General features: G+C 53.2%; 10 protein-coding genes across 10 annotated transcripts; 5 read left to right on the top strand and 5 right to left on the bottom strand.

Annotated features, from left to right (window-relative positions):
• Positions 1-183: 183 nt before the first annotated feature.
• A1O3_10229 (acetyl-CoA acyltransferase) lies at positions 184-1,963 on the top strand (the record flags this gene model as incomplete). Its single annotated transcript, XM_007740319.1, has 4 exons — positions 184-251; positions 336-516; positions 604-1,554; positions 1,916-1,963. The coding sequence occupies 4 exons, from the start codon at positions 184-186 to the stop codon at positions 1,961-1,963; spliced, it is 1,248 nt and encodes a 415-aa protein (XP_007738509.1).
• A 367-nt stretch (positions 1,964-2,330) lies between these two features.
• Positions 2,331-3,824, bottom strand: A1O3_10228 (uncharacterized protein; the record flags this gene model as incomplete). Its single annotated transcript, XM_007740318.1, has 2 exons — positions 2,331-2,603; positions 2,658-3,824. 2 exons carry the CDS (start codon positions 3,822-3,824, stop codon positions 2,331-2,333), a joined length of 1,440 nt encoding a protein of 479 aa, XP_007738508.1.
• Positions 3,825-4,857: 1,033 nt separating this feature from the next.
• On the top strand, positions 4,858-5,037 carry A1O3_10227 (uncharacterized protein; the record flags this gene model as incomplete). Its single annotated transcript, XM_007740317.1, has 1 exon — positions 4,858-5,037. One exon carries the CDS (start codon positions 4,858-4,860, stop codon positions 5,035-5,037), a length of 180 nt encoding a protein of 59 aa, XP_007738507.1.
• Positions 5,038-5,555: 518 nt separating this feature from the next.
• A1O3_10226 (uncharacterized protein) lies at positions 5,556-7,573 on the top strand (the record flags this gene model as incomplete). The annotated part of the gene is made up of 2 exons (XM_007740316.1): positions 5,556-6,771; positions 6,981-7,573. 2 exons carry the CDS (start codon positions 5,556-5,558, stop codon positions 7,571-7,573), a joined length of 1,809 nt encoding a protein of 602 aa, XP_007738506.1.
• A 518-nt stretch (positions 7,574-8,091) lies between these two features.
• On the bottom strand, positions 8,092-8,675 carry A1O3_10225 (uncharacterized protein; the record flags this gene model as incomplete). The annotated part of the gene is made up of 2 exons (XM_007740315.1): positions 8,092-8,390; positions 8,450-8,675. The coding sequence occupies 2 exons, from the start codon at positions 8,673-8,675 to the stop codon at positions 8,092-8,094; spliced, it is 525 nt and encodes a 174-aa protein (XP_007738505.1).
• Positions 8,676-9,625: 950 nt separating this feature from the next.
• On the top strand, positions 9,626-11,134 carry A1O3_10224 (uncharacterized protein; the record flags this gene model as incomplete). The annotated part of the gene is made up of 1 exon (XM_007740314.1): positions 9,626-11,134. One exon carries the CDS (start codon positions 9,626-9,628, stop codon positions 11,132-11,134), a length of 1,509 nt encoding a protein of 502 aa, XP_007738504.1.
• Positions 11,135-11,337: 203 nt separating this feature from the next.
• A1O3_10223 (uncharacterized protein) lies at positions 11,338-13,170 on the bottom strand (the record flags this gene model as incomplete). Its single annotated transcript, XM_007740313.1, has 2 exons — positions 11,338-12,288; positions 12,391-13,170. 2 exons carry the CDS (start codon positions 13,168-13,170, stop codon positions 11,338-11,340), a joined length of 1,731 nt encoding a protein of 576 aa, XP_007738503.1.
• A 542-nt stretch (positions 13,171-13,712) lies between these two features.
• A1O3_10222 (uncharacterized protein) lies at positions 13,713-15,889 on the bottom strand (the record flags this gene model as incomplete). The annotated part of the gene is made up of 3 exons (XM_007740312.1): positions 13,713-15,578; positions 15,634-15,704; positions 15,766-15,889. 3 exons carry the CDS (start codon positions 15,887-15,889, stop codon positions 13,713-13,715), a joined length of 2,061 nt encoding a protein of 686 aa, XP_007738502.1.
• A 3,806-nt stretch (positions 15,890-19,695) lies between these two features.
• Positions 19,696-20,073, top strand: A1O3_10221 (uncharacterized protein; the record flags this gene model as incomplete). The annotated part of the gene is made up of 2 exons (XM_007740311.1): positions 19,696-19,848; positions 19,954-20,073. The coding sequence occupies 2 exons, from the start codon at positions 19,696-19,698 to the stop codon at positions 20,071-20,073; spliced, it is 273 nt and encodes a 90-aa protein (XP_007738501.1).
• A 491-nt stretch (positions 20,074-20,564) lies between these two features.
• On the bottom strand, positions 20,565-21,980 carry A1O3_10220 (phosphatidate cytidylyltransferase; the record flags this gene model as incomplete). Its single annotated transcript, XM_007740310.1, has 2 exons — positions 20,565-21,391; positions 21,446-21,980. The coding sequence occupies 2 exons, from the start codon at positions 21,978-21,980 to the stop codon at positions 20,565-20,567; spliced, it is 1,362 nt and encodes a 453-aa protein (XP_007738500.1).
• Between the last annotated feature and the right edge of the window lie 101 nt (positions 21,981-22,081).

The raw sequence follows: 22,081 nt of genomic DNA, 5'->3' as shown, positions 1-22,081 counted from the left end.
GCCGGAAAACGGAAGCCGAAGGGCAGTCAGCAGCGAGACTGCGGCCATTACTACTAGAATAAAAGATTACACGACTTCGCCTCTGCGTCGCTTCTCTTCTACAGCTCTGTTCCTCGCCGTTACTCTCTGGTCCTCTTTCTCTTTCCCTTTCCAGTCCCCATCCAGCCTCAGAACAGTGTCGACATGGCCACGCAAAGACTCGGGTCCATCCTCTCGCACCTGGCCCCTCACAAGACCGGTGTCGCCTCCATGTAAGTCTGCGTGGTGACGGGACATCATGCCCATGCCCTTCTCCCCCCTTTGAGGCGACCTCCACTAATGCTGCAGGTCAACAGCACGCAGAAGAACCCCGACGACATTGTCATCACCCTCGCGATTCGGACGCCTCTAGCCAAGGGCAAGAAGGGCGGGTTCAAGGACACTGACCTCGACTACATCGTCTACGCCCTGCTGAAGCAGGTGCTGGACAAGAGCAAGATCGACCCTGCGCTCGTGGAGGATATCTGTTTGGGAAATGTAAGGATCGGGACCAGCCACACCTACACCCCCAAAGGCAGAAAACCCATTCAAGTGCAATCACTCACAACCGGTGTCTCTTTTTAGGTTGGCGACCCAAGAGCTGCCTACAAGGTGCGAGCGGCCATGCTCGCAGCCGGCTTCCCCCACACATCTGCTGCCAGCTCGGTCAACCGGTTCTGCTCAAGCGGGTTGAAGGCGGTGCAAGACATCGCTGGCCAGATCACGAACGGCAGCATCGACATCGGACTGGCCATGGGTGGCGAGAGTATGAGCCACAACACCGGCGGCGATGATCCCTTCTCTCCCGAGATCATGGCGCACCAAGAAGCTGCCGACTGCACACAGCCGATGATCCAAACATCGGAAAACGTCGGCTCCGACTTCAACATCTCGCGCCGACAGCAAGACGAATATGCCGTCGAGTCGTTCCGCAGAGCCGAAGTGGCGCAGAAGGCGGGCTGGTTTGAGGACGAGATCGTCCCCATTACCACCAAGGTCAAGGACCCCAAGACGGGCGAACTGAAGGAGATCACGCTCACCAAGGACGAGGGTCCCCGATACGGCACCACGCTGGAAGGCTTGTCCAAGATCCGACCGGCCTTGCCACAGTTTGGCGACAAGACGACTGGTGGCAACGCGTCTCAAGTCACGGATGGAGCTGCCGCGGTGCTGTTGATGAAGCGGTCCAAGGCCATCGAGCTCGGCCAGCCCATCCTGGCCAAGTTCGTCGGCGCCACCGTCGCCGGTGTGCCACCCCGCGTCATGGGCATTGGCCCCAGTGCAGCCATCCCGAAGCTGCTGGCCAAGTACCAGCTGACCAAAGAGGACATTGACATCTTCGAGATCAACGAGGCCTTTGCCTCCATGGCCGTCTACTGCCTGAACGTTCTTGGTTTGGACCATTCGAAACTCAACCCCCGCGGCGGCGCCATTGCCCTGGGCCACCCTCTCGGCGCCACGGGTGCCCGCCAGATCTGCACCATTCTCAGTGAGGCGCGACGGACCAAGAAGAAGATTTTGGTCACATCCATGTGTGTAAGTATTTGCGCCTCCTTGTTCTTTTCCTTTTTCCCACATCACCTCCTTTTCTGGAAACATCGTTATTTGCCTGTGCAAATCACCTCAATTACCTTACTTGTGCAAATCACCTCCTTTACCATGTATATGTACATACTAATCATCTCTCTCTCTCATACAGATCGGTACTGGACAAGGTATGGCCGGCCTATTCGTCAATGAACAGCTATGAGTGTGACTGGGGACGGACGGACGGACGGGACCTGTCTCGTCCTTGCACTGTACACTGTAGCGACCGACTGAAGCTGAGGTTGAGTTGTAGTGACGGCCATTAAGGCTCTACACATACACATAGGTCTTGGTCTAAATCTAGGTCTAGGACTGGTTCTACGTCTGGTTCTACGTCTGGTTCTACGTCTGGTTCTAGCTCCGGTACTGGTTCTAAAAGCAAAGGCAAGGCTATCTAGTAGCTGCTGAGTCGGTGTGGACATACACATATGAATATTGATTGACGTTGACATTGACATTGACATTGACATTGACATTGACATTCATATAGTCCTGTATATTGATTGATTGTTCGTTCGTTCGTTCGATCTTGGTCATTAGTGGCTTGTCTGTCATTCAGTAGCATTGTTAGTCTCAAACTCCCCATAAGAGGGACATCTCGGTGGCATCGATGCTAATAGACTAGTACTCTACTATACAGCTGGCGGTCCGTTCAAATAGAAACTGAATCTGAACTCCGAATTCTAAAAACTAAAATCTAAAATCTAAAATCATCGCAAAGCCAGTCATTGCATAGCCAGCTCGTCAACCCGGCCAGCTTCCTTCTCTATCCGCTCAATCGTCCTCTGAATGTCGTCGGGAATCACCTTGACGCCCGTCTCTCGCAGACATGACACCGAGCCGGGCCGCCAATACCACTGGTGCTGTGGCTGCGTGCTAGTGAGGCCAGTGAGTCGAATGTTGGCAGTCTCAGCCTCAATCTCGCCCACCCAGTAGTGCGTCATCTGCGCAAACCCCTTGTCCACCTTGCTCTTGTCCTCGTATATCCCACCGTTGATCTAAAACGGTGTTTGTCCCCTGTGGTCGAGATGCAACATGTGCGTCCCACACACTTCCACCTTGTCCACCGCCAGATCTGGCGGTTGATCCTGTCCTTCTCCTTCGGCCGTCGTGATGGTGCCCATGGTCCCCGCGTACCACGGCTGGAAAAAGTACTCGACACTGCTGAGTTCTGCAGCCACCCAGAACGTCTCTTTGTCCCCGTGGAAGACACGGTACGTGACTTCGTCCCGCACGTTCTTGGTGTTCATCCAACAGGCGAACATCAGCCCGAGAAGAACTGATGGGCGGGATTTGTCCAGCGCAACGACACCACTGTCTGCTTCATAGTATGCTGCGCCACTATAGAAGAGTGACCTTCTGGTGAGGTGTCGGGAAGGCGGGATGCCCGCTGCTCGGATCTGTTTGCTGAGCCACAGCCGACGGTGGCCGTCTCCTCCCCGGGCCGCGCGGTCGTGGAAGAAGAGGGTTCCGGTGCGAGCCAGGCCGGCGTTTTCCTCGAAGATGGATTCTGGATTCGTGAGAAACACGGCATCGGCATCGACGAGAATGGCTTGTGGGTGGGAAGATGCCAGAAGGGCAAATGGCTTCATGGCCCAGCCGCTACGGACCAAGTCATGACCAGCAGCCGGGTACAAATCGAGCAGATCGATGAATGATAACTCGGGATCGAGGGACTGCAAGAAGGCGCGACTGTCAGGATCCAGATCCTCGTCCCCTGCGTAAGCGATCTCGATGGGGATCTGGGAGTTGTGCACGAGACGGAGACTGGCAATGAGGTGACCTGCCATGCGGAAGTTGTTGGATCCGACACAGGTGATGATGCCTGTGTGCGAAGGGAAGGACCTGTTGATCGGGGAGGACCAGGGAGTGTATATTGATGCCTCAGTTCCCGCAAGGAATGGAAAATGCAACACCAAGGTGTCCTGGAAAGCAGTGTGGTCTGCCGAGGGGTGTTTGATGAGGATCTGCGCCCACTGCGAGAGCTTCTTGACGCGCCTGCCCATCTCGCCCCATTCCGTGATATCGAGGTGCTGGTCCAGGTCGGCTGCCGTAAAAGGATTCGTCGGCCTGGCTCTGAAACTTGAGCTGACGGCCCACCACGACCGTCTTGCTTGTGCATCGAGCACAATGTACAACAGAAGCACCACGGCCAGCGTGGCCACGGCACTGCTGACACGGAGCCAGGAATAGGATCGGTGGGAGAGAAGTGTACGCATGTTGTGTGTCATTAGGGATATGGCAGTCAACCAGTGTATTAGCTAGCCAATGCAGCCTCTAAGGATGAAGTAGTGATAGCTGCAGGCCAGCTGGGGATGAAGTCTGAGGGAGTTCAAGATCTCTCGAGATGATGATGCTGTTGTTAGCTCGCAGCGTGATCTTTAAGGTCATCATCGCTCCTGCTTGCGCCCAGAATCTTTCGTTTGGGGAAAGAAGAACGCGACACATGTTGTGCCCATTACCGGCGGCATGTTCAGTATTCAGTGTTCACAGAGGAAGGCCTTCCTCATTCTACTGAGGGACTGTGCTGTAACATCGCCGCCACCAGCCCCCAGCTCTGGCCTGGACGCTCTCATTATGTCAAGGCAAGACCCGACGATGCTGACGGAAACTGAGGTCATGGATAGTTCGCCAAACAGAGGCTGAATAGTAACAACAATGTAAAGTCAAGTATGTAGGTCCAAGTAATGTTGTTCGACCATCGCTTTCAGCCAATCAGAGCTTACGAGGCTACCATTCATATAGGCGCCCCTGAAGTCTGCCCCGAACTGGCAAGTTGTCTATCTCCCTTCATTGGGGGCACGTTGGCTCGGTTGGAATGAAAGTGTAGAGGCATGCATGGCCTAAACCACCGGGATATAGTGTGCTGTTCTGCTGAAGGCACGATATTCGGGATGAATTTATGCGCCCAAGTCCGATTGGAAGTGGTTGGTGACTTTTCGGAGACAATGTAAGGATGGATTTCCCGTGCTGAGGTTACATAGCACCCAAGACCAGAAACTTTGTTCTCTACGCCGTGGATCTAGGAAGAGTGAAGAACAGAACACACCACAAGAAAGCTGGTTGGATCTACCGATTCTGCAAGGATGATTTCAAAAGCACCAATATGAGAGATATACGTTTTCCAACAAATACGACGTTCGCGTGGATCACATAGATCAGCATTTGTGGAAGTGGCAAGCTCGCTCTGATTGTCCTTCCTTCTACTACGTTTGCCCGAGCTGAAAGGGCCAGATCTACACGATTACCGGCATGGGCCTCAGCCCTCTTCAGAAACCATGGACGGGAGACGTTCCACCTGTCATACTCGGCCACGAGTTCAGCGGCATTGTCGAAGATATTGGGGCTACTGTTTCTCATGTCAAGGTGGGAGACCGTGTGGTGAGTGACAAGGGGAATCAGGTCAAGACACTCATCGCCATCAGCGCATGATTGCGAATACTGCAAGGCTGAATCATCAAGGAACATATTTGGGCCGCAAAAGTCCAGTCCCCAGGTTCTGGCTGAGGGGTAGACTGAAATCCGGGGTATCATCCGGGGTACCCGACTCGTTGCTAGGTATTTCGACGCGCTTGCAAGTCTGGGTAGGTGGAGGGGCTCAAATGTCAGGCTGAATTGTCGGTAGGGCAGCAGTATTTATCCGGATCAAGTCCTGCACCATCAACGGGATATCTAGAAGCCGCTTTCCGGGTGAGCGACTCCCCGCAGACTGATGATCTGGGGAAAGAAGTGATGGGTAAGCGATATAAAGCCTCAAGTGGGCCCGCCAGGTAAGCCTTGACCTTCTGCGGGTGTCCATATATCGACAACTCCCTCCCGCCGCAAGCTGCGATCACCCGAGCCTCGTCTCCCTAACCCCTTTATTGGATAGAAAGACGAGGGAGCCATTACCCCTTGTCCACGGCCCCACCACCTTTTGGTAGACCAGGTCAAGATAAATTCACTCAGCAATGGTAGGTACATCTACCGTCGACAAAGTTGACGTGGTTGGAGTTGACGTGGCCGAAAAGGGAGAGAAGCATGTCGATACTCGGCCCCAGATTGTTGGCTTCACCGCGGCCGAGGAAGAGCTGCCTCCAGGATACTTCAGGAGCGCATACTTCCTGGGAACATTCTTCGCCACGGTCTTCTCAGACATGTCTGCGGCGGGCGTGTATGGCATGATCGGGTCCATTCTGACCCAGGTGAACGCCGACCTGGGGAACAACGTGAATATACTGTGGGTGCCGTGCGTCTACACGCTGGCCACGAGCGTCGGCCTTCTCCTCTTTGGCCGGTTGACGGACCTCTTCGGCCGTCGCTGGTTCTTCATCGGGGGCAGCCTGTTGGCTGTGATCGGGTCGGTGGTCAGTAGCCGGGCTCAGGACGTGGCAACCCTGATCGCCGGCATGCTGTTCATCGGCCTGGGGGCGAGTGCCGGTCTGTCGTATGTGACGGTGCTGACGGAGCTCGTTCCCATGAAGCACCGATTCTTCATCATCGGCATCTTTATGATCTTCATCATCCCCATCGGGTTCTTCAGCGCCGCCATCGCCGCGGCGTTTGAAATCTACACCGGCCCGGGCTGGCGCTGGGTGTTTTACCTGATGATCATCACGAACGGACTGGCCACGCTTCTCTGGTTTGTCTTCTACCACCCGCCGACCTTCCACATGAAGAACCGCGATCGCACCCGCATCTATATGCTCCGGCACTTTGACTATGTCGGGGCGCTCTTGTTCGTCGCCGGCACCGTGCTCTTCTTGATGGGCCTGTTGTGGGGAGGCCAGGCGTATCCTTGGAAGTCGGCCCATGTCATCACAACCATCATCGTCGGCTTCGTCTGCTTGGTGTCCTTGGCCGCATGGGAGATCCGGGCTCCGCTTCAAGAGCCCCTCATCCCAGTCCATCTGTTCAAGAACGTTCACTGGGTCGCCTCGGTCCTGCTTCTGGGATTCGGTGCCAGTGTCTACTATGCCACCGCCTTGGTGTGGCCGGAGATGGTGACGGTGGTCTACAGACAGGGCAATACGAAGAAAGACCAGATGTGGGCCGGTTGGATTTCATCCCTCCTCAGCATCGCCTTCACCCTCGGCGAAGTGTCCGGTGGCCTGCTGGCGGAGAAGATTGGCCGGGTGAAATATCAGTGCATGTTTATGATTACCATGGGGAGTGTTTGTCTTGCATGTAAGCCTCTCCACACTGCACGGCCATTTGGTCTCCTTCCTTCCTTCATCCATGATTCTAGCCGCACTGCACGGCCATTTGATCTCCCTTCTTTTCTTCATCAATCTCTATAGAGCATCGCTGCACGGCCATTTTGTCTCCCTCCCTTCATCCATGATGCTAAAGCATCGCTGCTGACACACTCTGATCTCTGGTCGGTTGGCCCACAGCCATGGCAGTCTGCAACCTGGACAATCTAGCGACCGGCATCGCCCTCCTGGTCATGTCTCTATTCAGCATCGGCTGGAACGAAGCCATCGCATTCAGCATGACGACGATCTGCATCCACAACCAGCAAGAAATCGGGTCGGCGGCCGGCTGCGCTGGAGCAGCGAGGTCTGTCATCTCGTCCATCGCCTCGGTGATTTACCAAGTAGTGCTCCGAACGCGCATCACGCAAACAGTGCCCCGGGTGGTGGTCCCTGCCGTCATCCAAGCCGGTCTGCCGCAATCCTCAGTCGCGGCCTATCTGATGGCTCTGGCGAGTGGCTCAGCTGCCGCCTTGTCGGCCGTCAAGGGCATCACGCCGGCCATCGAGGCTGCAGGAGCATATGCCTACCGGGTCGCCAATGCCGCCGCATATCACCCAGTCTTCCTCACCTCGATTGCCTTTGGTGTCATCTCGGTGGGCTTGACTTTTTTCGTGCCTAATGTTGACGCCTTGATGACTCACGAGATAGCCACTACGCTGCATACTCGAGGCAATGAGGCGGAACTTATTGGCCAGTCTGGTAGAAGTCAGGAAGGGAAACAGCTTGAGTGATGGGGGGAGACGATAACACTAACAGCTGAGTGATGGGGTGAGACCAACAGTCCAAGTTCCTCAATAACAATAGGGGGCCTCAATAGTCCAAGTGGCTCAATAACAATACGAGGCCTAATCCTACAGAGTATGCCGTTGTCAGCAGTCAGTTCTTCATCCCAGCCACGCCATACCTGATTCAAGTGACTCAATAACAATACGAGGCCTAAACCTACAGAGCCTAGCCCAGAATTGTCTTTGAACGCCACGCCCCTGACTCAGCCGATGCTGGACGCTGGTGACGCCGACCATGCCGTAGTCCGGCTTTGTCTGTCGACTCTTCATCCATACTTGTAGCTTCTCGACCTTCAAGTCCTATTAATGAGGGGTTATAGAGCTCCGATACTCATGGTATATTCGGCCAAGAGATACTGTTCATATTCCCGAGGCTCGATGATCTTGGGAATGTATGTGTTGCGCCACACACCCTCGAAGTCAGTGGTGTAACACATTTTGAAGTACTCCCAGTAATCCGGGTATCAACCTGCTTGCCCCCAGTCGATCAAGGCCAGGATGCGCGGCGGTCCGAGGTCCACGGCGGCCGACACCATGATATTTGTAGGATGGACATCGGCATGAGTGAATTTAATACTAGTGGGATAGTCTTGGTCTGGTCGAAGAAGCTCCAGGTAAGGGTCTTTGTATCTCTGAGAAGCTGATAAGAATCGTTGTGGAAGCCATTCGAGGAAGTTGAAGAAGTGGTCGAGACTGTTGAATGGCCCGGTCTTTGGGCGGTCATAAAAGACTCGATCGAGTAATGGCCCGCCAGTAATGGATCCTAGGAAATCCAATTAGATTGGAATGAGGAATCATATCTCTCCGTGGAGAATCGCTTACCGATGAACTCATTTCTCTGCTTGAGTTGCCGTAGAGAGGAGAGAATCTGACTGAGTTGCTCACAGAGAGAATCCTTCTCAGAGAGATTGAGATCGTTCCAGCATTTTTGTAATGTTGTTCCCGAAATCAGCTCCATATATATAAAGACTCTATCATGACGGATTCGCCACCCAAAAACCTCTGGAACCGGAACTTGGTCACCTAGTCGCTTTCTCACTGCCCTCATGGTAACGCTTCATCAACAGTCACATGCGGTCCAAATTTGATGAGAAGTCGCATTTCCGAGACGACCAAAGTGCCCTGGTAATTTGCATCGACATTTGGAACGGCTGGAAGTCTTCTTTCCATTCCAGCCTGAAAGACAGATGATTCCGGAAAATCCATGTCCTTTTCCAGCGTAGCTTTGTCCAAAGTGTCTGGAAGCAAATCGCCATCTTGTTCTCTCAGGCCGAGTTCGTGTGTCGAGCTCATTCTCGTCGATTTTATTATGAGGGAGAATGGAGAGAGTTGGGTTTATTGGGCACGTAGATATTCCCAATGACGAAGACCTTGGACCTTCCGTCCTGGTCCGAAAGTCCGACGTTGAGGCAACAGTCTGAATCTCACTTGATGGCGTTAAGTAAGGTCGCTCCCAAGTTGAGAAGCCGTGACCTATGGTATGGCAATGAAGGGAAGGGGTGGCCGTTTAATGGTATGTGTTATTGCTGTGGCGCGTGTGACTCAACTAGAGGACATGACTCCCACTCTCAATCCTCATTCCACCACCTTTACCAGGGCCGAAACGGTGCCATCAGAGATGTGATCGGGTAAAGTTACCACAAGGCTGGATATACGTAACGTTAACGTCTATGAGACTAGAGCGGCGGGAGACTACTGGGTACTTGGGGTAAGAGTAATGAAGAACGATAGGTCGGGGTACATAACCCTAACCCTAACCCTAACCCTAAGGTCGGGGTTTATATATAACTTAGGTGTATATATATATATTAATGCTTCGTAGTCAGGCCGCCACTCTACAACCTCGCAGTTTGGACATCTTCGGTTGATTACTGGCCGCCACTGCCACTGCCTCTTTTCCTTTTCCTGCCTCTTTGCCTTTAGTTGGGATTCGAAATTCGGGGTTCTACAAGATACATTACCTCGTCATTAGTACCTGAGATATTGTCTTGTTCAGCCATGACACGAGAGAGCATCAGAACGCGCATTCTCATTCTGTCAGACACGCACGCGGCTCTACCTCAAGGACAAGCACCTCAATCAGAACCTCGATCAAGGTCTCATCCTGAACGCCAATATGAACCTCAACCTCAAGATGCTGATACTGTCGGGACGCCCTTCCGTCAGCCTCTCCCTTCCGCAGACGTCCTTCTACACTGCGGCGACCTGACCATGAACGGCTCGGTCGAGCAGCACAAGCGGGCCATCCAGCTCCTCTCCTCCGTGGACGCGGACCTGAAGATCGTGATCCCAGGCAACCACGACATCACGCTCGACCGGCCCTACTACGCCCAATACCCGACCCTGCACGGCCCGCGGCCCCCGTACTCGGCGCAGACGCTCGACATGATCCGCGACATGTACGTCGGCCAGGAGGCGCGAGACGCCGGCATCCGCTATCTCGAGGAGGGCGTGGGCGCGTTCACGCTCCGGAACGGCGCGCGGCTGACCGTCTATGCGAGCGCGTATCAGCCCGAGTTCTGGAATTGGGCGTTTGGTTATGAGAGGGGAGGAGCCGATCGGTTTAATTGGGATTCCGGTTCGGACTCGGACTTGGATTCAAAGTCGTATTCGCATGCGGATCCTGGGCATGAGGTTGAGGTAGGCCAAGGAAAAGGCAAAGGTAGTGTTGCTAAGCAGCGGCCGAGGAACCCCGTGCCGGATTTCAAGCGGACATGGCGCCCTAGCCCTGGAAAGCCGAGCGAGCGGAGAGATGGGAACAGTGAAGAGCCTGGTCGAGGTCTGGAGGGATGTGATGGTTCTGGCGTGGTTGGGAATGCTGGGGCTTGTACTGGTACTGGTACTGGTACTGGCACTGGTACTGGCACTGGCACTGGCACTGGCACTGGCAAAACTGGGCATCTTTCTACTGCTACTGCTACTGCTGCTGATGCTGACATTGAAGGCCAAGAGAAAGGTCAAGATGCAGGTCAAGAGAAAGCGCAAGATGCACATCAAGGCGAAGCTGATTCTGGTCCCGATCCCGATCCAAGCATCGATATCATGCTCACCCACGGCCCACCGCACGGCATCCTAGACCGCACTGCGACAGGACAAGACGTCGGCTGCGAATACCTCCGCAAGGCCGTGCAGCGATGCAGACCGCGAATGCATTGTTTCGGCCACATCCACGAGGCCTGGGGCGCGGTCAGGAAGGGATGGGTTGTCGAAGGTGCAAAGGATCCAGGCCCAGGTCAAGATCACCCACCACAACTATCGCCATCACCATCACCATCGCTACCACTACCAACTCCTTCCCGCAAAACCCAGATCCGGGAGAAATGCAACTTTCTCGACGCGACAGACCTGCAATTCGGACACGAGACGCTCTTCGTCAACGCGAGTATTATGGATTTACGGTATAAACCGGTCAATGCGCCGTGGCTGGTGGACTTGATGTTGCCAGCGGCGGCGTCCGTGGGCGAGTTGTCGTCGTTGGGGTCGGGGTCGACATCAACGTCGACGTGAACGAGTGGCAGCGATGGCGACAGTGATAGCGACAGAACAGGTACCATAGAGGTATAGGTATAGGTAACAGAACACAAAACACAGAACAGGATACGGATACAGATACGGATACACACGGATGCACATACGGATGCACATACGGACACATGACCCTTTGCAACCCAATCTATTACCTATTATGTACTCTCTTGTAATCTCCAAGGTCACTTCTTCCTCCAATCCCATCCTTGCATCAATGCTAGTCTCGGATCGAATCTCGCGCCTCGCAAGCCGCGCTCCTGCTTAAACAGCGGATAGAGGATGCCAGCGCGTCTCCTATTTCGGCCCTGCCAACTCGTTTCGATCCCGAGTTCGCGTAGAAGCTGCACCGCTTGCTCAGGCAACTTACGTGGCCGAAGCCAAGATGACGGGTGCGGTAGCGGAACTGGACTGGAAAAGGCCACGGCGAGAGATTGGACTTCGGCTTCGGATTCCGAGGATGATGGCGTCCGCTTCCCAGAACTGGAGCTTGTCGTGATACTCCCATCTCCAGACCCGTCTGAGCCAGGCCGCTGTTGAGGGTCCAATCCAGGAAGATGCGGCGAATCGAACGTCAAACTCATAATCTCATGTTTGGTTGGCGGCGGCTGGTCAACTAGGCTCGGTGGCGTGGTGCATGCGTCCCCAGCGACGCTCTCTAGGACCACCGCTACAGATTCTGCCAGTTTCACATCTTGGTATCGGGCCGCCAGCCGTAGAACAGTCATGCATAGGTCTTCGTTGGGCATGATATGCATGCTCTCGACGTAACCGTGCCATAGATACTTGGTGACGTCCAACGAGTCGTTCTTACTCGCCGTAATCAGAGCATGAAGTAGCGTTGGGCGAGGAAAAAGGAAGCCTTCGTCAGACAACTTGTAAAGGAGTTGCAACAAGGCTTGGAAATCGTGACGGTCGCAGATGGCATGGACATAAATAATCCATACCCAGGGCGGGATCCGGGTTTGTTTCTGTTGTAATTTCTCCATCTCCAGAGTAGCGAGTTCGAGCTGGCCCTCGCGGATCATGGCAACAACGTTTAGTAGTGCGTAGCGTTCCGGAATCGACACCCATTGCTTGCGAAGTTGCTGGATGATGGTCGTCCGGAGGTACGTATCCGGATGAACTGCAAGGACCTGATGTCTGCATTAGTATCATGAGTTCTGAAGCGACACGCCGTCTGACCCCAGGCAGATCCGAGAGTGAAAGGGTTGAAGATGGCTTAATGGCAGACTAACCGTCAAGACAGCATAATATGTGGAAGGCTCGATCAACACGCCCTCCCGTTCCATCTCTTCCAAGAAAATCTTGACATTCTTCACAGAGCCAAGCTCTGGAAAGCAATTGGCCAGAATTAATGCCTCGTAATGCGCTGCCGAGGGCTTGACCTTGCGGTCGTGGATGAGGATTTCCAGAATATTGCGGACAGCCTTAGGGTGCGGATGATTGCGGCAAATCCATTTCAACTCCGCTTCGAGTATTGCAGTAGAAATTACAGTCCTGTCCAGGGATTTCTGAAGTCGGCCGGTTTTGGAGATTTTGTGATCTTGCCCAACTCTTTGGATTTCCCGAAGCAGCGGCGGGAAGCGTTTGGGGCCAAGAATTCGCCGCATATATTTGCGCTCAGGCAACACAGTATTCTCTTCCTTTTGTGGTTTTGTATCTTGCTTGTCTGCCCCATGCGCTTGAGGTTGGTCTGGGCCTGGACTCGGACTCGCCGAGGCCGGATCACCAAGTCCTTTGACTCTCCCGGCAGGTCCACCGGTGCCCTCCGTCAGCCCATCCGTGAGCCCAGGTCTACCGCTGTTACCCAGTCCGGGTTGGAGCCTCCGGTGTTTGCGCAAGGTAGATGCAATTGCACGCGGCGTGTCGTTGCCATTTTTGCCGGGAGCAACGGTGCCTCTTGTCCCATTGTATCCTCGCTTTTCAACCCGTAACGTCACTCGTGGGAGGGCAGCCCGCAAGGCGAGAATACGGAAGTTCTGTATCAGACCATGGTGAGCGAGCAACCTATGCATCAGCTATACATAGCTGGTCTGCGCAATGTCTCTGTGCAGGGCATGGTGTTGAGCTTGCGCCTGGGGATGAAATTAAGGTCGGGTGTAGGACAAGATTAAGAAGGTTTGCCGAGCTCACATATTAGATCGAGCCTCGACCATGGGCCACAAGGCTCTGACGACGCATGAAGTTCCCGTACGGTAGTCCCCCCGATGGAGTTTGACTCAAGTCGGAATGGTTTACGCCTTACCGCGGTTGGACCAAGGATACCAAAAGACTGTAGCTGTATCGTTGTTGAACGTGGGGCAGTGTATGTATGTTACTGTCCTGGATTGTACCTAGTTTTATACATGAACAACGCATTTCATCTGCTGACTGCGACAGTCCGAACGCTGTCAACCCTACAACACCTCCCAGCTCGAAATAACCATTCCAAATAACAAAGAGATAAGAATTCTCCGAGATCCGACGCCGAAACCGACCACCACCAAGGTAGGTCTATCCATCAAAGTACTATACAAGAAGTTCCGCCGGCGAATAACCGTGTGGCAGGAAAAGGACGTTAGTCCCGGGCATCCTTGCTGGCGATTGTTGATCCGCCCGTCTCGAGACTCAGCCGCGAGCTGCAATCAATGATACTGCTATCAGGAGTATCGTCCGTGTTGCTCGGGGTGTATCGGAATCCATCAACGACAGTCAATTCGCCCTCGAGCTCCTCTTCATACCGGGGAGGCGGTGCAACATACAACGGAGGAACTTCTGAAAAATTACTGCTTCCGATGCCGCCGGCATGCTCCGCGGGTGAGTACGGGTAAGGAGGATGGTGAGCATGATTGCACACGTTGAATCGGGCTCTGCCTTCTTCGACCCGTACAAGATCTCTGACAAGATCAGAGGCGTTCCGTAACGTGCGAATCTCATTCTGCATCACGTCTTCCAAGAGCCCTTCTTGTTCAAGCACCATCTCTCGCTTCTCTTCGTAGTCAGTGTTGGAACATTGGCGTCGGTAATGCTTCCACCATGTCGCCCACTTGTGTTTGCATGCGGCTTTGCGGTACAGCTTCCGGGTTCGACGCTCTTCTCGCCTTGCAGCTCGATCGGCTTGACGGCGGGGGTCACGGTACCAGGAGCTCTTGCGGATCAAACGGAAGGTGAGCCCAGAAAGTATTATGAGGAGGATGAGCGAGGTTACGGTCAGGGCTAGACGAGCCTCGAAGCTGTATCCTCCCCATTCATGTCCAAATGGCCCGAACCTGGGGATCCCAGGAGGTGGGCCAGGAGGACCAAAGGGCGGTGGGCCATGATGTCCAGGAGGTGGAGGAGGGAAGCCCTGAGGTGGCCGGTGTGGTGGACCGAAGGGAGGATGGTCTCCTCTAAATGGAGGACCAAACGGGGGGTGAGGATGTTTTCCTGCAAAAGGCGGTGGAGGGTGATTTTCATCGAACGGGGGGTGAGGGTGATCGAATGGAGGGTGAGGATGTTCTCCATCGAATGGAGGGTGAGGGTGATCGCCTTCGAATGGAGGGTGAGGGTGTTCTTCTTCAAAGGGCGGCCGAGGATGCCCCTCTTCACCTCCTTCATGGGAAGGGGGCTCGTTGATTTCGTCATGCAGTTGCTGCGGTGGCTCTTGCGGAGATGGTGGTGGCACGATGTCGTCAATGTGGACTTCTTCGACATTGTTAGGTGGCTGAGCCGGCTCTGGAAGATTAGTCCCAACAAAACTGTCATCCTGATCTTTCGTTGAGCAGGCTTTTTGGCCTTCGCCATCCGTACATCCCGCACTGTGACGGTTGTGGTGTGAGAAACATAGAGTGATGAGCTTTTTGATCGTTGGGGCCTTGCTCACGGCAGTCTTCCATAGACACTTGAGGTTTGAGCATGCCAAGAACTCTTGCTTGAGCAGAGACATGATCCTGTGATGGTGCTCTCGTACCCGCTCTTGCAGTTGTTCCATTTCCCCCCTCAGGTGCTCAAACTCTGCGATCTGGATTTCTATTTGAGTATCGATCGAGGTTGCCGCGCCGGCCATGACCGGGACAATCGATAAACTTTGATCCTCTGGACGAAGCCATTCATCGCATATATCTTGAGACGAAAGGTGGTCGATGGGCTTGTCTTGCAGACGTAGTACGGCAGGTTTGCCCTTCTGCTTGAACGAAGTAGTGAAACCAGAAACGTCATTGGCGTTGTTCTGACCGGTAATGTCGTCAAAACGGACAGAGAGTATCGAAGCCTCGCCCTGGAGACATGTTGACTGCCAAGAGGCGTGAACCTCCTTCTCGGCCAGCCCATTCGATGGTTTTGATATGAAAGAGATCTGACCCTGAGCGACCTGGTTGCCCGGGGCAAGGGAAAGGGGAAGACCGTTCAGACGAGGGGCCCTGGCACTGCATTCCTCTTCGGCGGCATCGATTTCGAGAGTAAGTTCCTTTCCACAAGTCAATGGACCGCCAACAAGTACACAGACTACACGGTCCACCTACCAGCCCATCATCAGTGCCGATAAAGCAGCCTTGGCAGGGCGCGCGGAAGTGGATGGTGATATGTTCGGGGCCTGGACCTGGTCAGCGATCAACTGGCTACTTGCCTGTGAGGGAGGCCGGTGAATAGTATACCTGTTGTACCAGCAACAGCAGTGATATCCTTCGCGACAGAACCGAGAGATGAAGGAGGGAAACTAGGCAATGCCAAAACGAGAGAGGGAAGGAAAACGGCAGCCTGAGCCAAGGAGGGCTTCATGTTTGTTTGTGGACTAAAGGCAGGCAAACCTGTAGGGGCACCAGAAGAATCGAACAAAAAGTGTGAATGTGCGATTTGTCAGAAGAGGGGCATGCTCCAACGTGAAGAAAGAACGCCGCAGCGAGGATACCTTACAGGCACATCGTCAAGGAGAACTCGAATGCCTGAGGTGGTGAGGGTTGAGGCGGGAGGGATGAACGACGAGGTGAGGTCGGGTGGACGGGGGATCACAGGCTGCTTTTGGCTGGTGCCTGAGGATTGGGGTTGCTCCCTGCTGGTTCGGGCGCGACGCGATGCACCGCCCCGAACTGCGAAAACCCGTCAAGCCGCGTCAGCAGATTCGCGGCTCCAAAAGCGCAGGTTGCCCCACTACTACGGAGCATGTGCACGGTTGCGCGTGGGCGAGAGGTCACATGATATAATGCCAAGGTCAGTAAAATCTGCTCGCGACTCAACCCTGCTTCGGGACGAGGGTGTTGCCGCCCTGTGCTCACCTCTACTCACCCCTGTGCGACGGCACCTGTGACTCACCTGTCGTGGGGGCCAAAGCCCTTGGGGCCTCGGTGCGGATGGTGCGACGTTGGTCCTCCTCTAAGCCAGGCATTTTTGGTCCCTCTAGGCCTGCCCTTATGTTGCACGCGGTGGCTCGAGGTTTGACCAATAAAGATATGGAATCTCCCAAAAGCAGCGTTGAGGACTTGGCATTCCTGGCCTGGCTCCATGCTGAATGCTATACCTACATATGTAGACAGGTAAGGAGACGCCAGGTCCCAGTTGACCGCCTACCCGTCAACGGATCACCTGAATTTCAACGGCCTAAGACACAGAGATGTCAATCGTCGCCAGAAACAACTCTACAGGGATAGGGAGATGCAGGAGGGGATACTTCTGGGGGAGAGCAAAGCAGTAGCAGTGCATTGACCAGGAGCAGCTTTGCTCATGGTGCTGCTTGATCAATGCCCTAGGTTCTTGCCATTCGATTGTTCCCAATGGTTAGCAGTACAGTTCATAACATCGAGGGCTGTTCAACCTCAGCGATCCATTTCGATACACTTTCCTGGTCTAGCATAGACCGTTTTTCCTCTTCGCATGGATCGTTCTCCCCGCCATCATCATATGGGTCGACGATCCATGGATGCTTCTGAAGTTCGCGGATCACTTCAGTGCTATCTATTGTTCCATCATCAAGCCATAGGCCATCATCGTTATCCCTGTGCCAGTTGAAGAGGCGGGATGTTGAGCTCCATGATTGCTCATCTGCGATTGTCTGTTTATGAAGTTCAATTCTGCGAATCAGGTTTTAGATTTCGGGCCCGCCAGTTCATTGCAAAACTTACTCTTTATGCTCACATTCTAGGCCAGCTAGCTGCCAGTTCCGTGGTGATAGTGTTGGTGGGGTAGAAAGCCAATTTTGCGAGCTGGCTGGCACACTCTCCCCTGAGTGTAGAATCCAATGTGATCTCCACCAAAGAAGCCTGTCTTTGTGAGAATAGTGCTGCTTGACTTCCAGACTGAGGTTGTCTGTCCTAGTTGACCCAAAGGGAGGAGCAGGGGTCCATGGCACCGATGCCTCCGGTCGACAAAAGTATGAAGTGCTGAATTCACATGAACGGGTGATTGTTTCCGCCGAATTGCTGGGATATACAACCTGAAGAAATGACTGAACAGTGTTGGTCCAAAGACCGGCAACAAGGTAGATTGGTGGTAGACCTTGCAATACCATGGTGAGCGTCGGCGTTGCCTGGCCATTACACACACAGGCTTTCCAGAAGAGAGTAAGGTGCGGCGCCCTGTCCGATATCGCATTGACCAACGCCTGGTAATCAGTATTGGTCGGAAGCAAGGCATCCGTGATACCCAAGGATGCTGCACCGACCAAATTGCACGGAACGCAAGGGTCAAAAAATGTACTGCACAATAAGGAATCCAAAGCATCTTGTGTGGAGCTGAGCTGCATACACTTGTCGAGAGACCTAAACAATTTTTCGGATCTTGCATCCCTCATTCCAGATGGAAGGTCAGACTCAGCAATCATGATCGGCGCAGCAAGCCTCGGTGAGGGCGCATTACGCGACGTTAGCAACAAGACTGTGGCAAGTCCGATGCCGTATTCCTCTTCGAGGTCCATAGAAGCGCAGAATTCAGTTAGGACATCAAATGCCATAGAGGAATTCGGTAGAACTTCAGGTCACGTTGCTGCTATGCGGTTCACTTGCTTAGTAATTCCATCGGAGAAGATTGAGAGAGGAAAATTGATGTACCTTTGCACTTCAGAGTTTTCCTTTCGTAGCATCCAGGGTGCATAGAAAGTCCCCTTACTATTCTCCATCTGAGCCACCCAGCGACTTCTCATAGTCAAGCCCCAAAAGCTAGTTGTAATCTGTTCACCTTGCTCATGCCTCAGCGAGCCCTTTTTGCCAGCATGCTGGAGTATTTCTACCCAGCGGCAGGAGAGGATATAGGACCAAGCCAGGGCGATACTGGTGAGATACCTTGATCGAAACCCGGAGGAAATAGGTGAAGTGACCAAAGCCACATCCTTGGGTTTATATGTCATTGGCGCCGGGAATCCAAGACATTGGATATAATCAATGGTTTTCCAGCTCTGGTCACAGGCTGAATCCTCCGTTGTTCCTAGGTGTAAGGTAGACCGTAGCGTAAGTGGAGATTTGCGTCCTGCTTTCAGATCAATACCCTTTGGAGGGCTGTGAAGGAACTCCGGGACCTGTTGTAACATAATCAAGAAAGCATCTATGCAACAAGGGTCTGAGCTATCGCTAGGTATAGTTCTCGATGCCGCAGAACGCCAGTAATTGTAGCTGGATTGATATATCGTATTGAACTGCGAGGTTGAAGGGCAGATACCATCACCTGGGGCCCATTCCCCATAATCATCCTCACTCGTGGCCTCGTCAGAGTAGCTGCCATCTTTGGATTCTCCTGACAACTCAACGTGTTCCAGGAGTGTTGAAGCTGGCGGTGGACGATATAATGGTCGAAGGCTGGTTGAGCCCTTAGCACTCATTGCGTCCACGCTATTACTGAATTCGTTTCCCTGCAAGAGGCGAAGTTGAAATGGACAGTTGGCTGTTGATACTTAGCCACAGCTGGGCCGTTCACTTAGCACTGCTCGACATGTAGGAGAGTCGATGGAGCTGGAAGCTCGACGTGATCGAAGACTTTTCTGCTCTATCCAATAGAAACTTCCCCGTCCCACATCTCTCGCGAAAATAGGCCTTGTCATTAAGGGTGTAAACAAGGCGAGCATTGATGGTGCGACCGAAAGATGCGCGAGTTTAATGGCCACCACGTCGCGTGAGTGAGCATCAGGAAAATCACCAGGTAGCGGCATGGACACCCCACTCACGTGACAGGCTGCCCTGGGGCATCGTACCCGGCTAACCTTCCCTCCCTATTGATCCCTAGTGGCTGCTGGCTCCTGGATTTTAAAAGCGGCACGGTCTGGGTCCTGCTTGAGCCGCCAAGTATCAATTCTGCCAGTGCTGGGGGGCGACAATCAGGTTCCTCTGTATTGTATTGACCAGCTTCACCCTATAACAGGGACTGGCAACACGTTCATTCCGACCAGCTATTCCAGCTCTCAGTACACAATCAATCCGAGATCGACATTTACAACCGTAATCTGAACTCACGTCTTCTGCCTGTTCCGGATGATTTGAACAAGAAACAACACCACGTAAAACCAAACATGGTCAGCATCATCCTCGCCGATCCTGAGGGAGCCTCTTTAACACTCTTTCATTTAGCTTCCACTAGGTCTTCTCACCGCCGCTCAGGGCCATCCCATGCTGGTTGAGCTCAAGAACGGCGAGACGCTGAATGGCCACCTGGTCAATTGCGACACGTGGATGAACCTGACTCTCAAAGAGGTCGTCCAGACGAGTCCCGAAGGCGACAGGTTCTGGAGGCTTCCCGAAGCTTATGTCAGAGGAAACAATGTTCGTGACTGCCAAACCCAACGTCCAACACCATAATGTTTTCCAATGTTCACACTGACATGGTGAATCAGATCAAATATTTACGGGTACCGGAAGAAATTATAGAGCTGGCGCGGGAATCGCAACAGCAGAATCAGCAAGGTGGTCACGGCCAACGGGGACGGGGAGGTCAGGGGCATCGCGGAGATCAGGGTGGTAGGGGGGACAGAGGTCGCGGCCAAGTGAGAGGTGGTCGTGGTCGGGGGAGAGGGAGAGGCCAAGGTTGAAGCCATCAACACTGCCATTCTCAACTTGCAGAATTGCCGCGTCACAGTACCATGGTTTCCAGCAAATCAATTGAAGCTATTCGACTTTTCGGGCGCCAAATCCTGGCTCTACACACTCGTCACCCACGCTCAAGTCATACAAACAAGTTGGCGACAAACTGGTTGTGCACCCCCCGAAACTTTACAAAGTCCTTTTCCGCTGTATGCATTCAGCAAAATCGTGGATCGTAAATCCTACACGGGGCGTGGTTGGACATCATCCATCCTGACCACTGCTCGAGAAAGAGGACTCCACCGCCATGCGTCAAGAACACCGGTGTCCTGAAAAATACCGACAGGTCGGTCAAGATAGAAAATTTAAAGGTACCGTACCAACAACAAATCATCGTGCTGATTCATCGTTTTGAAATCTCGGTTGCGAGACATTTTAGAACCTGCGATCTGTCAGCTTTAGCTTTTGTGCAAAATATAGTGGCTACATACCTTTTGCGAGATTACACCCTGGTTATAGAGGTACTTTCCGAGACCTTTGACCACTTCGACCTGTTCTTCAGGGGTCAGGCCCACAATCGCCGACTCGATGACGGCCCCCACGCTGGTTCTGTACACGGCAATGAAGCTTTCGTAGTACATGTAAGCAAAGAACCCCATGATGAACTGACAGTCCATCCGATCTGTCATGCCTCCGTGTCCCGGGATGCTGTCGCCAAAGTCTTTGATCTTGAATGACCTCTTCAACCCCGAAGCGAAGAAGCCTCCGAAGGGTGCGATCAATGATGCAAAGGTGGCAAAAATGAGAATATGAAACTGCATGGGTTCAATCCAGAGGGTATACTCCACTCCGGTCCATGCAGGCATGTAATAAGGCTGTGGCACAAAGACCGGATTGGGTGTACATTCTAGCCCAGTGAAGATATTGGCGCCCAGATCGTTGACAGGGCAAATGAAGTATTTGTAGCGTATCAGGATATTGGTGAGGGCAAATCCGAAAAAGATGGTGCAAATCCAAGCTCCAACAAACCCCTCGACAGTCTTTTTGGGAGAAATCTTGATAAGCTGTGTGCGGCCAAACGTGATGCCGCAAATGTAGGCAAAAATGTCGTTGGTAATGACCAAGGAGACCGGAAGGAAAAACCAGATCATGCCCTCAAAAACGTTGTTCATCATAAAGTGCGCTTGAACGACGATGAGGAAGAGGGCCATGTGAGTCCACGCAAACTGAGTGAACTGAAACTTATAGTGTCCCTTTTTCAGCGACCCGACAAAGAACACGAAGCCTAAGATGGGTCAGCGGCGGTCCGGTGCAGACGCAGACACGTGTGCATTCTTACCGAAAATGTACATCATGAAGCTGATGAAACGATGATGTGTCGCAAAAGGGAGCAGAACCTTATCCACCAAAAGGATATGTTTGAAGTAGTAGATGACACTCTCGCCGTACAAGAAGTACATCGTTATCACCAGGAAGTACCAGTTCAGAGATCTGGTAAGCGGAAGGTTCTTCTGCCTTGTGGGGACCTGAGCGATGGCTATGACTTCTTTGAAGGAAACGATTTGGACAGCAGTGATGATCATGAGAACATAGACATGCCCAGCAAACATGGCGCCAAAGAATCCGGTGATCATGGCGAAGGTCCAGATTGTTCGCGTTATGAAGGTTGCCTTCTTCTTTTCATAGTCCGACACATCACCCTCCTTTTCTCCTTTGACGATGGAGCCATTTCGACTGTTATCGCCCTCCCTTGAAGGGCTCGGAGGTTCGGAGGTGCTGTCGCTGGCTGTAGATAGGCTCTGCCGTCGCTGGTCGTGACCATTGCCATTGCCATTGCCGCGATGCTGGAACTTGACGGATCTATGCCTAGGCATTGTAATATGGTCACGGAGAGCGGTCTCCGGAGGACAGGAGCTTGAGAGGGGGTTGGCGGGAGTCTCAATCGATGTGGTGTCGCAAACTGTAGACTGCGAAG

This window comes from Capronia epimyces (genome assembly GCF_000585565.1).
Source record: "Capronia epimyces CBS 606.96 chromosome Unknown aczIQ-supercont1.11, whole genome shotgun sequence".
Classification (NCBI taxonomy): Eukaryota; Fungi; Ascomycota; class Eurotiomycetes; order Chaetothyriales; family Herpotrichiellaceae; genus Capronia; species Capronia epimyces.
The sequence above is the reverse complement of the archived record's forward strand: the minus strand, read 5'-3'. Positions and strand labels throughout refer to the sequence as shown.